Source organism: Mesocricetus auratus, unplaced genomic scaffold (assembly GCF_017639785.1).
Source record: "Mesocricetus auratus isolate SY011 unplaced genomic scaffold, BCM_Maur_2.0 Super-Scaffold_100676, whole genome shotgun sequence".
Classification (NCBI taxonomy): domain Eukaryota; kingdom Metazoa; phylum Chordata; class Mammalia; order Rodentia; family Cricetidae; genus Mesocricetus; species Mesocricetus auratus.
In genome coordinates this window covers 12,889,629-12,904,485 of record NW_024429266.1, presented here as the reverse complement: position 1 = coordinate 12,904,485, position 14,857 = coordinate 12,889,629, and the positions used below count along the sequence as shown (strand labels likewise).

General features: G+C 40.7%; 1 protein-coding gene across 2 annotated transcripts in view; it reads right to left on the bottom strand.

Annotated features, from left to right (window-relative positions):
• Nucleotides 1–11,879: 11,879 nt before the first annotated feature.
• The window catches only part of Nvl (nuclear VCP like), a 46,514-nt gene continuing 43,536 nt past the window's right edge, over nt 11,880–14,857 (bottom strand). For both annotated transcript variants that reach the window (XM_005078130.4, XM_021231874.2), the window contains exon 23: nt 11,880–14,277. In XM_005078130.4, coding sequence (XP_005078187.1) covers nt 14,233–14,277 — 45 coding nt within the window. In that variant the 3' untranslated portion in view covers nt 11,880–14,232. The remainder of the gene's footprint in view (nt 14,278–14,857) is intronic.

Here is a 14,857-nt window from a genome sequence, read left to right as displayed (position 1 = left end):
AATAGAAAAGCTGGGTAAAAGATCAGGAACTACAGATGCAAGTATCACCAATAGAATACAAGAGATAGAAGAGAGACTCTCAGGTATTGAGGACTCATTAGAGGACATACAGTCATCAACCAAAGAAAATCCCTAACACAAAATATCCAGTAAATATGGGACACCGTGAAGAAGCCAAACCTGAGAATAATAGGTATAGAAGAAGGCGAAGAAACACAGCTCAAAGGTACAGAAAACATATTCAACAAAATCACAGAAGAAAACTTCCCTAACCTAAAGAAGGATATGCCTATGAAAATACAAGAATCTTACAGAACACCAAATCGGCTGGACCAGAAAAAGAAGTCACCTCCCCATATAATAATCAAAACATCAAACCTACAGAATAAAGAGAAAATATTAAGAGCAGCTAAAGAAAAAGACCAAGTAACATATAAAGGCAGACCTATTCGAATTACACCTGATTTCTCAGTGGAAACTATGAAAGCCAGAAGATCCTGGACAGATGTCCTACAAACGCTAAGGGAACAAGGATGCCAGCCCAGACTACTATATCCAACAAAGCTTTCAATTACCATAGATGGAGAAAACTAAATATTCCATGACAAAGCCAGATTTAAACAATATGTATCCATGAATCCAGCTCTACAGAAAGTGCTGGAAGGAAAACCTTGACCCAATGAATATAACTACACTCACAAAGACATACACAATAGATAATCCCACTTTACCAAACACCAAAAGAAAAAGGGAGAACCTACACACAATAACTCCACTACCAATAAATCAAGCACAAGTAAGAATCATCAATCAATGGTCATTAATATCCCTTAATGTCAACGGTCTCAACTTGTCTATAAAAAGACACAGACTAGCAGAATGGATACAAAGACAGAACCCATCCTTCTGCTGCATACAAGAAATACATCTCAAAGTCAAAGACAGACGTTACCTCAGAGTAAAGGGTTGGGAAAAGATTTTCTAATCAAATGGACCCAAGAAACAAGCAGGTGTAGCAATCCTAATATCTAACAAATTAGACTTCAAATTAAAATCAATCAAAAGAGATGAAGAAGGACATTTCATATTCATCAAAGAAAAAGTCCATCAAGATGAAGTCTCAATTTTGAACATCTATGCCCCAAATACAAAGGCACCCACATTCATGAAAGAAACATTACTAAAGCTCAAGTCGCACATAAAATCTCACACACTAGTAGTAGGAGACTTCAACACTCTGCTCTCACTGCCAGACAGAACCTCCAGACAGAAACTTAATAAAAGAACTAGTAGAAGTTATGACCCAACTGGCTTTAATAGACATCCATAGAACATTCCACCCAAACACAAAGGGATACACCTTCTTCTTGGCGCCACATGGAACCTCCTCTAAAATCGACCACATAAATAGGAAACACAGCAAACCTCCACGGATACAAAAAAAATTGGAATAACCCCCTGTATATTATCAGACCACCAAGCATTAAAAGTAGAATTCAACAATAACACAAATCGCAGAAACTCATGGAAATTGAACAATGCACAATTGCACCATCTCTGGGTAAAGGAAGAAATAAAAAAAGAAATTAAAGACTTCCTGGAACTCAATGAGAATGAAGACACAACATACCCAAACTTATGAGACACTCTGAAAGCAGTGCTGAGAGGAAAGTTCATAGCACTAAGTGCCCACATGAAGAAACTGGAGAAGAGTCATACTAGAGAATTAATAGCACAGAATGCTCTAGAACAAAAAGAAGCAAACTCACCCAGGAGGAGCAGACACCAGGAAATAATCAAATTGAGGGCTGAAATCAGTCAAGTAGAAACCAGGAAAACATTGCAAAGAATCAATGAAACAAAGAGTTGATTCTTTGAGAAAAATCAACAAAATAGACAAACCTTTGTTTAAACTAACCAAAAGACAGAGACAGAGCATGCTACTTAACAAAATCAGAAACAAAAAGGGGGACATAACAATGGACACTGAGGAAATTCAGAGAATCATCAGGGCATACTTTGAAAATCTGTACTCCACAAAATTTGAAAATTTAAAGGAAATGGACAATTTCCTGATAGATATCACTTGCCAAAACTAAATCAAGAACAGATAAACAATTTAAACAGACCTATAACCCTTAATGAAATAGAAGCAGTCATCAAAAGCCTCCCAACAAAAAGAGCCCAGGCTCAGATGGCTTCAGTGCAGAATTCTACCAGAAATTCAAAGAGCTAATTCCTATACTTCTCAAAGTATTCCACACAATAGAAGCGGGAGGCTCACTGCCAAGCTCTTTTTACGAGGCTTCAATAACCTTGATACCCAAACCACACAAAGACAGAACTAAGAAAGAGAACTGTAGACCAAGTTCCCTCATGAACATCGATGCAAAAATACTCAACAAAATACTAGTAAACTGGATTCAAGAACACATCAGCAAAATCATCCACCATGATCAAGTAGGCTTCATCCCAGGAATGCAGCATCGGATGGTTCAACATTAGAAAATCTATCAATGTAATCCACCATATAAACAAACTGCGAAAGAAAAACCACATGATCATCTCACTAGATGCTGAAAAAGCCTTTGACAAAATTCATGATAAAGGTCCTAGAGAGATCAGGGATAACAGGAACATACCTGAACATAATAAAAGCAATATACAGTAAACCAACAGCTAACATCAAACTAAATGGAGAGAAACTCAACACAATTCCTCTAAAATCAGGAACAAGACAAGGCTGTCCACTCTCTCCATATCTCTTCAATATTGTACTTGAAGTTCTAGCTAGAGCAATAAGACAACAAAAGGAGTTCAAGGGGATACAAACAGGAAAAGAAGAAGTCAAGCTTTCACTATTTGCAGATGATATGATAGTTTATATAAGTGACCCGAAAAACTCCGCAAGGGAACTCCTAGAGCTGATAAACACCTTCAGCAAAGTGGCAGGATACAAAGTTAACTCAAAAAAATCAGTGGCCCTATTATATACAGATGATAAAGTGGCTGAGAAAGAAATCAGAGAAACATCATCCTTTACAATAGCCATCAACAGCATCAAATATCTGGGGATAACGTTAACCAAAGAAGTGAAAGACCTGTCTATCAGAACTTTGAGTCTCTAAAGAAAGAAATCAAAGAGGATACCAGAAAATGGAAAGATCTCCCATGCTCTTGGACTGGTAGGATCAACATAATAAAAATGGCAATCTTGCCAAAAGCAGTCTATAGATTCAATGCAATCCCTATCAAAATTCTGGCACAATTCTTCACAGACCTTGAAAGAATAATAATCAACTTTATGTGGAAAAACAAAAGACTCAGGACAGCCAAAACAACCCTAAACAATAAAGGAACTTCAGGAGGCATCACCATACCTGACTTCAAGCTCTATTACAGAGCTATAGTCTTGAAAACATCTTGGTACTGGCACAAAAATAGACAGGTAGACCAATGGAACCGAATTGAAAACCCTGATTTTAACCCACACACCTATGAACACTTGATTTTTGACAAAGAAGCTAAAATTATACAATGGAAAAAAAGAAAGCATCTTCAACAAATGGTGCTGGCATAACTGAATATTGGCATGCAGAAGACTGCAGATAGATCCATGTCTATCGCCTTGCACAAAACTTACGTCCAAACGGATTAAAGACCTCAACATAAATCCAGTCACACTGAACCTGTTAGAAGAGAAAGTGGGAGGTACCCTTGAATGAATTGGTACAGGAGACTGCTTCCTGAGCATAACACCAGTAGCACAGACTCTGAGATTGACAATTAATAAATGAGACCTGCTGAAGCTGAGAAGCTTCTGTAAGGCAAAGGACACAGTCAACAAGACAAAAGGGCAGCCCACAGATTGGGAAAAGATATTCACTAACCCCACATCTGACAGAGGGCTGATCTCAAAAAAAAATTTACAAAGAACTCAAGAAGCAAGTCTCCAAAACACCAAAGGATCCGATTAAAAAGTCGGGTACAGAACTAAATAGAGAATTCTCAATAGAGGAGTCTAAAATGGCTTAAGAAAATGCTCAACATCCCTAGCCATCAGGGATATGCAAATCAAAACTACCATCTTACTTCTGTCAGAATGGCTAAAATCAAAAACACCGAAGACAATTTATGCTGGAGAGGATGTGGAGAGAGGAGAACACTGCTGGTAGGAGTGGAGTGCCGACTCGGACACCCACTTTGGAAATCAGTATGTAGATTCCTCAGGAAAATGGGAATCAATCTACCACAAGACCCAGCAACTCCACTCTTAGGCATATATCCAAAAGATGCCAACACATACAACAAGGACATCTGCTCCACTATGTTCATAGCAGCATTATTTGTAATAGCCAGAACCTGGAAGCAATCTAGATGCCCCTCAACTGAAGAGTGGATAGAGAAAATATGGTATATTTACACAATGGAGTACTACTCAGCAGAAAAAAAAACCATCATGGAATCTTGAAATTCGCAGGTAAATGGATGGCACTAGAAGAAACCATCCTGAGTGAGTCACAAAAAGACAAATATGGTATGTACTCACTCATATGTGGATTTTAGACATGGATCAGGATAGTGCCAGTCTGCACTTCAACTGACAGAGAGTCTGGGAAACAGGAAAGAACTTAAGAGAGATATACATGGTACCCCAGAGAAGAGGAATAAGGCAAGATCTCCTGAACAGATTGGGAACATGGCGAGAGTGGGGGGGTGGGAGCTGGGAAGAAGAGAGGGGGGAGAAGAGGAAGAGAGAGTAGGTCATGGGGGAACAGGAAGGTTGAGTGGGGGGCCTGGAACTGGGGAACCCTCCAGCCTCACACTCACCAGGAATGGAATATCAGGTACCACTCCATGCTACCCCACTTCTTTGTAACATACATGTCCCTAATTGTAGTCCCAGGGGGCTCATTTGTGTCTTGGGGCTCTTACTTCCTCACATAAGCCCCTGTGTGGTTTACCTCTTCCCAAAGCCCATGTTCAAATTGCAACAGGGCCTCACCCAGTAATGGAGTTATAGCACACGACTGTAATGACACCCGAGGAGAATCAACGTGAACAGAGGACTGCTGGATCTGGACACAGCTGTAGAGGTTTTCAGCCTATGAGTGGTTCTCCCTGTTGCTTCCTGCTCCTGGCAGCTCAGTGACTTTGGTGCCATAGCAGACACCTTTTCACTTAGCAGGCACAAAAGGAGAGGAGGACACCCACTGTTGATGGGGGATGTCCTTCTGTATGCTGTGAATATATGCTTGTTTTACTGGTTGGTGAATTAATGCCAACTGACCATTAGCCAGGCAGGGTATAGGCGGGGCTACCAGACTAGGGATACCGGGAAGAGGAACACAGAGAGTGAGTCGCCAGGATGATGCCATGTGGCCACCAAAGGAGTAACATGCCAGAGCATTATGGGTAAGGCACAGCCTCATTGCAATACATAGTTTAATAGAAATGGGTTAATAATTAAGAGAGCTAGCCAATAAGAAGCCTGAACCATTGGCCAAACAGTTTATAATTGATATAAGTCTCTGTGTGTTTATTTGGGGCTAAATGGCTGTGGGACCAGGCGGGACAGAAACTCTTCTGTCTCTTCACACTGTCCCCTTCAACACAGTCTCCAGTGACCTAGCTCCCTTCCTATAGACCTCACTTCTTCAATGAACAAGCTGGTCTTCATGGATCAAGCTTATTATCCAAATTATTCAGCACCTGAGACAGGATGATCTCATGTTCAAGATCTCCTATGCTGTAGAAGGAACTCAAGGGCATTCTGGACAAAAAACAAACAAACACACAAAACAAAAGAAATGGAGGTTTTTTAGGCTAGAAATAGTACTCAGTGGTGGAGCACTTGCCAAGCATCCTCAAGTCCCTGGTTTTAATACCAGTACCTTAAATAAAGGAATAAACAAACAAAAACATTTGTGGTACATTGACTTAGAGTCTTTATTTTGCTCTAGGTTTAAAAGTGAATGTGTTGTGTAATTTTAGGTTGCTAAATATATAGCTAGAAATGGCAGTTCTAGTTTTAGTTTTCTTTTTTAACCCCACTGCTGCACTAATTTGCATTACATACGCACGTGTGTGGGTGCCCATGGAGGCCAAAAGAGTGGCTCAGATTCCCTACAGCTGGAGTTACAGGGGGTTGTGACCCATCCAGTGTGGGTGGTGGGAACCACTACTATCCTCTGTAAGAGCAACAAGTGATCTTAACCACTGAGCCATCTCTCCAGTCCTTGTTTTCTTAATGACATTCTGACTGGGGTGAAATGGAACGTCAATGTAGCCTTGATTTACAATTTCCTGATATCTAAGCATGTTGAACCTTTATTCATGATTACCAGCCACTTGTAGCTCATCTTTCTTTCTTTCTTTTTTTTTTTTTTTGAGACAGGGTTTCTCTGTATTGTTTTGGAGGCTGTCCTGGAACTCGCTCTGTAAACCAGGCTGGCCTCAAACTCACAGCAATCCGTCTGCCTCTGCCTCCCGAGTGCTGGGATTAAAGGTGTGCGCCACCAACGCTCGGCATAACTCGTCTTTTGAGAACTGTCTATTAATTTCATTAGTCCACTAACCAACTGGGTGCTTTGTGGGGATATTTTGATATTTAAGAATTTAAGTTAACCACTCTAGATACTATCTCCTGTCAGCTACAGCTGATCATTTTTCCTCCCGTTCTATAGGCTGTCCTTTCACTCAGGCGTTTCCTTTGTTGTGCAAACTTTTACAGTTTGTGCAACCCCATCTGTCAATGCATGCTTATTAATTTTTGAGCTACTAGAATCCTTTTCAGAAAGAACTTACTATGCCTAGATCTCAAAGTGTTTTGCCTATGTTTTCCTCTAGTAATTTCAATTCCATTTTTACTTTTTACTCTAATAAGAGTTCTAACAATTTTATTAAGTAACAGTGAAGAGAGGAGACACCAGGAATGTCTCATTCCTGATTTTAGAGAAAAATGCTTTTCTGTTTTCCCCTCATTTAGCTTATTTTTGACTATAGATTTACCAACTAATGTGCTGAGGTATATTACTTCTATTCAAATTCAGTTTATAATCATGAAGGGGATGATCATCTTTGTTAAAGGTCTTTTCTGCACCTATTCATTTAACCATGATAAGACTTTCTCTATTTTTACTGTTGTGTATTTCATTCTTAATTTGCATATGTTGAACCATCCTTGTATCCCTGAAATGAAGCCAACTTGATCATAGTGAATAATCTTTTTATTGTATTGCTGGCTTCAGTTTGCAGGCATTTATTTATTTTGGTTTTTTGAGAAAGGGTTTCTCTGTGGCTTTGGAGATTGTCCTGGAACTAGCTTTGTAGACTAGGCTGGTCTCGAACTCACAGAGATCCATCTGCCTCTGCCTCCCGAGTGCTGGGATTAAATGTGTGTGCCAACAATGCCTGGCTGTTTTGCTATTTTTTGTTTTGTTTTGTGGGTTTTGGACAGGGTTTTACTCTGTAGCTCTGGATGACCTGGAATTCACTTTGTAAACCAGGCTGGCCTCAAACACACAGAGCTTTTTGCTTGTATTTACCAGTTTGGTATTAGACTAATACTAGCTTCAAAAAATGAGTTTGTAGTATTTCTTTCCTTTGTGTACTGTGGAATAATTTGAAGATTAGTCTTAGATTTTCTCAAAAGGTCTGGTAGAATTTAAAGTGACTCCATTGAGGCTTGGGTGGCTTTATTTGGGGAGTCTTTCTATTACTGCTTCACTTCTATTTCTCATTATAATTTGTTTCAGTTGTTTAAAAACACTAGGTTTATTTTTGATAGGCCATATATTTCCACACATTTATCCATTTCTTCTAGATCTCGCTATATATTGGAATACATAATTTTAAGGTAGTCTTTACTGATCCTCTGGGTTTAATGGGTGATATGTCTTGTAATGTTGTCCTTTCTTTTGCTAATTTCTTGATATTGTTGTCTTTTGTTTGGTTAAGAGCTTGTCAGTGTTAATTATCTTTTCAATAAATCAACTGTTTCATTGATTATCTTATTCTTTTCATTTCCATTTCATTGATTTTTAAATTTTTATTATTTCTTTCTACTTTGCTGAGTTTGTTTTATCAATCCATGTCCTATACAGGTAAGTGAGAGGGGATGTAGAATATGAGAAAGGACAAAAATGGTCTACAAAAATAGATAACAAGTAAGAGAAGTTAAAAGGGGGAAGAAGACAGAAGGGGAATAACACATAATAAAACACTATATGCATACATTTCAATTTCTCTGATTTAACCTTTGACTTAATCGGTCTTCTGTATGTCTTCAGGTTCCTACTGCTACAATAAAACACAATGACCAGAAGCTGGGGAGAAAAGGGTTTATTTGGCTTACATTTCTGCAACACTGTTCATCATTAAAGGAAATTGGGACAGGAACTCAAATAGGGCAGGAACCTGGAGACAGAAGCTGATGTAGAGGCTGTGGAGAAGTGCTGCTTATTGGCTATTTTGAGTTGGTGTTTTCTGATGAGAACAGATCCTTTATGGTATTTGGATTTCTGGATAGATCACTGCCTTTGTTTCCTGAAAGCATACAGTATAGTTCATGAGCCAGGCAGTGCCTGTTACCACTCGAGGTGTTCTTTCTGGCTCCAGGGACCTTAGAGAACTGTCAAACATTTCACACAATGGGGCATAGCACCCTCAAGATCCTGTGGTTGTGGCAGGGCACAGTTCTCTCACTTCACTCCATTGTCTTCTATTGCTGTTGTCTTTTTCCTACGCGAGAGCTTTGGTAGCTAGCTTCTCTATTTAGCTCCAAGATGGGGACATGAACTCCACCCCAGCCTATGGTGCAGACAGGATCAAAAGTGCAGAGCTGTCCGCGGTGCTGATCCACACTTGTAGGGACTCTTCAGGCCAGCCCCCAGTGCATAATCACCCAGCACTTACTCTGGGTTTCCCAAGTGTAATCTTTGTCTGTGGAACTGAAAGCTGCATTCTGCATGGATTTTTTTCAAAATGGCTTCCTGCAGTGTGCTGGTCCAGTGCATGAGATTTTTCCAAACATAAATATATTGTTTTGTTTGTAGATTTGTTTAGTTTCCTAGTCATGGCCCCACTCTATGAGTCTGAGGTGGCACTCAGTGTGTAGCACAGGCTAGCCTTAAACCCAAGTGTAAGGATTATAGGCACAAATCACTCTGCCAGTCAGCACCTGTGTTTATAGAACCCAGGACCTCTGCCCAGTTAGACTGCAGACCTGCTTAGTGAGGAGCCCTGCACTGTTTTCTGAATCTGTTAAGAGACTTCGGGGAGTGGTTTGCTTGTTCTCCACCGCTGTGTCTTGAGGCTTTTGTCCTTTGTACCACCCCTCATTCTCTTAATTCCTGATGCAGAAAGTGCTTGGAGCTGAGTGGGACTTCAAGAATGAACTTCCTCTCCTGTTGCTATGCTCTCCAAAGCTTTTCTTCTTTCCTTGCAGATACTTCAATGTTTGCACCAACCTCAGGTGACTGCTTTATGCCCTGGGATATTTGTATACTGTGTGAAGATGTACTGTTGTGATTGGTGTAATAAAAAGCAGAATGGCCAATAGCTAGACAGGTGTGTAGGCGGGACTTCCAGGCATAGAGAAAACTCTGGAAAGAAGAAGAGTCATGGGCAGTATGGAGATGAGACACATGGAAGAATGTATGTTTAAAAATATGGACTAGGGGGCTGGAGAGATGGCTCAGAGGTTAAGAGCACTGACTGCTCTTCCAGGGATCCCGAGTTCAATTCCCAGCAACCACATAGTGGCTCACAGCCATCTGTTATGAGATCTGGTGTCCTCTTCTGATACGCAGGCAGAACACTGCATACATGATAAATAAATCTTTAAAAAAATATGGACTAATTTAAGTTATAAGAACTAGTTAGGGCTCCTTTAATCCCAGCATTTGGGAGGCAGAAGCAGGAGGGTTCTAGGCTAGCCTGGTCTACAGAGTGAGTTCCAGGACAGCCAGGGCTACACAGAGAAACTCTGTATCAGGAAAAAAAAAAAGACCTGTGACTTGAATTCCCACTACCTCACACTTCTGATTCCTGCAAGGTTAAACTCTTTTAAGAAATTATTTAATGTGTGACATTCTGCAGTGGTCAGGATACTTGAGATGAATCAACTTGAAAACAGTAAAAACTGGCTCTGAAAGTTTTTACCCCAACTGATATGCAGCACACAGTTTACCTGTTATAGTCCAAACAAGGAAGTCACAGACCACTAAGTATATAAGACCAACTAGGAGTTCTTTATTTAAGATAAGGAGCAGACTCTTGTCACAAGAACTCTTGATAGATGCTGCTCAGGGATGCAGCATCTATAAAGGCAAACATCATTGTCAGGTTTGGGTCAGGGTAACTTGTAACAATTATATCACCTCCCCTTCCTTTCCTCCCTCAAACACTTCCCATTCTCCCACCATTCCCTCTTGAAGTACCTTTTCTTGTCACACACACACACACACACACACACACACACACACACACACACACACACACATATACCCGTTAAGCCAGTTTAATGTTTCAGGGCCGGTCTCTTTTTATTGGATTACCAATTGGGGGGACTCACCCCTATGAGAGACTAATTCTTTCTCTCTCTCTCTCAGCAGTCATTAGTTGCCTATTCTTCATTTGTCAACGGATGGGACCCCTATTTCACTCCTTTGCACTAGAATGTCCATTACCATTGTTATTGTTCAGGTCCTACTAGGCAGCCATACTGTTGAGGTAACATAAGTGAGGCTTCCTTGTCCTGTCTAGGACACACCATCTCACAGCAGACTTCCTGATACTCTGGCTCTTAACCTTTTCACTTCCTCTTCCTTGATAGTCCCTGAGCCTTAGGTCCAGGCACTGTTGTGTAGATCTATCTGTTGGGACTGGGAACCCCACAATAAGATGATCTTCGCACTGTGGCCAGTTGTAGATTTCTGTAACTCTGCTTGCTGCAGAGAAGTTTCTTAGATATGGGTGAGAGCTGAACTTATCTGTGAGTACAAGTTTTACAATGCAGTTAAGAATTATGCTAGTTCGGTTAAGTACTGAGCTGAACTCAAGAAAGCCAGTAACAGAGAGGGAGGACTGATGATCAAAGGGATTAAGACTGGGCTGGTTTAACCCCCAGAAACAGCTGACCAGACAAAGGTTAACTCTTGAATCCCAGGCATTAGCCTGGGAAGCCAGCATGGGACTGAACAAGACCCCCTGAATCTGGGTGTCAGTGAAGAGGCCTAGGGAATCTATTGAGCCTTGGGCAGCAGATCAGTACCCATCCCAAGTATACACACGGACTTTGGACTCCAATAGAACAATGTGAGGTGCACTCTCACCCTGAACTCTTGGGAAAGGGTCTAGGCCCTGCCCTATATGAAATGACACACTATGGACACCCCCATGGAGGGTCTCACCCTCCCTGGAGAAATGAGGGGATAACGGGGGGGGGAGGGCACGGGAGGAAGGGAGGGAATGGGAGAGGGACCTGGAACTGACTTGTGAAGCAACCTTGATTCTTATCTAAATTTAAACTGGAAAATAAAATTAAAAAAAAAAAAGAATTATGCTAGTTCATGTGGTGGTAGTATTATACACTCTTCTAAGATCCATGACTTCATTAGCCCCAGGGAGTTGGCTAGGTTTCTAGGCTCTTTTTTGTCTTTCTTTTTAGAATGGGTTCTCTGTATAGACCTGGCTGTCCTGGAACTTGCCCTGAAGACCAGGCTGGTCTTAAACTCACAAAGATCCACTTACCTCTGCCTCCCAAGGGCTAGAATTAAAGGTGTGCACCACCACTGCCTGGCTCTAGGCTCTTCTTAATTAAAGGGGAAATAAATTAGAATGGGTATCAAAGAACAAACAAGTTCTTCTGAGGTTGCTCCTTCATCATGTCAGCAGTGTCTGACACAAAATATACTTTATTTCTTAAGACAGTCTCATGACACAGCCTTTGCTTGTCTGGAACAGAGAGATCCATCCATCTACACGCCAAGTGCTGGGATTAAAGGCATATGCTACCACACTTGGCTATAAAATGTATTTAAGATAGTTAAATCTTTGACAATGAGAGGACAGTACATGCAATTCCAGAGGTTTCCAAACAGAATGGATCTTTTTCACCAGGGAAAAGTTAGACAGCCAGACTAGAAGTTAGGTTGTTAGTATTAGCAAAATCTCAATCTTTGTTTTTTCCCAATCTTCATTTGTATAAAATGTAGACTAAAAAAATAGGATGTCAGCACATCCTAGTGAGTTGAGAACACCACATGGGAGCACACAAGAGTGTCAAGCAGTGTCCAGCACATGCTCAAAGGTATCATTTTTAGAAATGTTGGAATTTATTTTCTGCCCAGGACTGACTGATATCCAAAATGTACCATGGTGGTCACCTCTTATACAATCTGCATTTTATGTTCAGGGTACCAGAAATAGAATGTACTTAGCCCCAACATTCAGTTGCCAGGAAGAACTTTGAAATGCCAGGCGTTGTTTTCCTATGGCATCTATTAAGTACAGCATCAGACTCAACTGCTTGGATCCACGAGTTAAGGCTTCCTGGCTTTCCTCTAGTTTCCTGATCATCTCAATCATCTGCCTCTACCGATCCTGGTTTGTTTTCCTAGCCTCTGTTGGCCTCCTTTGTGTCCTTCCCTGACAATGTCTTTCTGTTTAGTACCTATCAACTTCTCTGAAGTCCTCAAGAAAAAGGAATCTCCTTGACCTTTGTAATCCTCATTTTACTTCAGTCATATCTTTCCAATTTATTATGTGTGTGTGTGTGTGTGTGTGTGAGAGAGAGAGAGAGATAGACATACACACAGAGGTCAGAGTATAACTTTTAGAAGTTAGTTCTTTCTACCATATGGGTCTCCAGTTTCAAAATCAGGTTGTAGGACTTGGTTGCAAGTGCCTTTACCCTGTTAAACCATCTCGTCAATCCATTATCAATTTCATTGTTTTTATAAAAATACATTTTATTTTTTTTACAAAGTGTGTATGTGGGGGTGGGGATGAACATGCATGTGAGAGCAGGTGCCTGTAGAAGCCAGAGTGCAGCAGGATCCCCTGGAGCTGCCTGTGTGGGAGCTGGGAATCAAACCTGGTCCTCTGAAAGAGCAGTGTGTAGTCTTAATTACTAAGCCACTTCTCCAGTCCCATCAGTCTCATTCTTAAAAGGAATCTCAAAGACTTCTTGAATGAGATAGGATAAAATGAAGTAACCAGACCTGTTTACACAAGATACACAACACTTGAATGGTCTGATGAAATAATCATAACATAAAATCTCTTATAAAACATCGGCTTAGAAATTCATTAAAGACACAATCTGATCAAACCATGATACTGAATAATACACTGAAAAAAATTAGACTCTGAATCTGGTGAGGGAGCAACAGAGGTTAAGAGGTATAAGTAGGTTTAAGCTAAAAAGGAAGAGGAGGAGTAACTCTATAGTGTTTGAATCCTGTCAGAACTTGAATCAAGTGACCATAGTGATGGTCTTAAGTACTTAAAAAGATGTAAATTAAAGCAGGATAAGGGGCACATACGTTTAATCACAGCACTCAGGAAGCAGAGGCAGGTGGGTCTCTGGGAGTTTGAGGCCAGCCTATGCTAAATAGTAAGTTCTAGGCCAGTCAGGGATACATAGAAACTGTCTTCAAACAGAAATAAAAAAATCAACAACAAAAACTTTTGGAAACTATAAGGGAACTAGAAGACTTAACACACTGGAATAGCTAATTTTAATTAATTTAATTATAGTAAACATCTTTTTACTATAAAGGACATCAGAGCAGCCAAAAAAGATAGACTGGAACTTGATAATTACATAGTAACATGTGTCAGTGTTTTTGATGGTTGGTTATGTAGAAAACCATTCTGATTTACACAAAACCGATATATGTACCTGGGATGTAAGGTGACCAGTTCTCAGGAAAACAGTTTTTTGTAACTTTTATGTACGATTAAGACAGTTCAAAATAAAATTTTATTTGAATAAGGCCTTGCTTTATCAGTCCTTTTTTTTCTTCTTCTTTTTTTTTTGAGGTAGGGAGTTTTCCTATAAAGCTGGCCAGATGGGAGACATCATCTCCATTTGGGCCTCAATAATTTGAAAATAAAATGCTTACAATGAGGTCATTTGCATCCAGCTGAATGTAGACCCTTCAGAGTGAGTGTGATTCTTGGCGGGTTCCATGTTAGACACCTCCATGCCAGGTACTGCAGGTGTCACTGACTGAGGGACCTCTGTAGAGCTTCATACATCATTTGATCCTGAAAGGATAGAAAATACCACATAGTGCTGATCAGGAAGTTATGGGATGGGAGTTGTAACTGGCAGGCTCCTATATTGAAGCCCTAACTCCTAGGACCTAGAGACAGGGTTCTACAGAGGTGACTAGGTTAAGATAAAGCAGTGAAGGTGGCCTTCAGTCCCAACGAAGGCACAAACAGAAGAACATGTGAAGACAGCCAAACACCCTAGAATGTGGGGACAGAAACTTTAGAACTCTGACAAGATAACATCTGGATCTTGGATGTCTGGTGCACCACAGTGAGAACATACAATCTCTACTGTTTAAGATGCCCATCTGTGGCCCTTGGTTACAGTGGCCCTGGCAGTTGGACCCAGCAACTATGCCTTGCTCCTTCCTGCATCTAGAGCCTGCACATGCACCTTTAGAAGATATACCACGATTTCCATCCATGTCCAGGGAAGTTTGCAAGCCAGGTCAAGAGATGTCTGCACCTGTAAACTACCCTGAATCCAGATGGAAACAGGAAACAAAAGGGTTTTAAAGTGTCTTAAAATTCCAAAACACTGCCAGACTAGCTCCCAACGTGACTGCGCCAC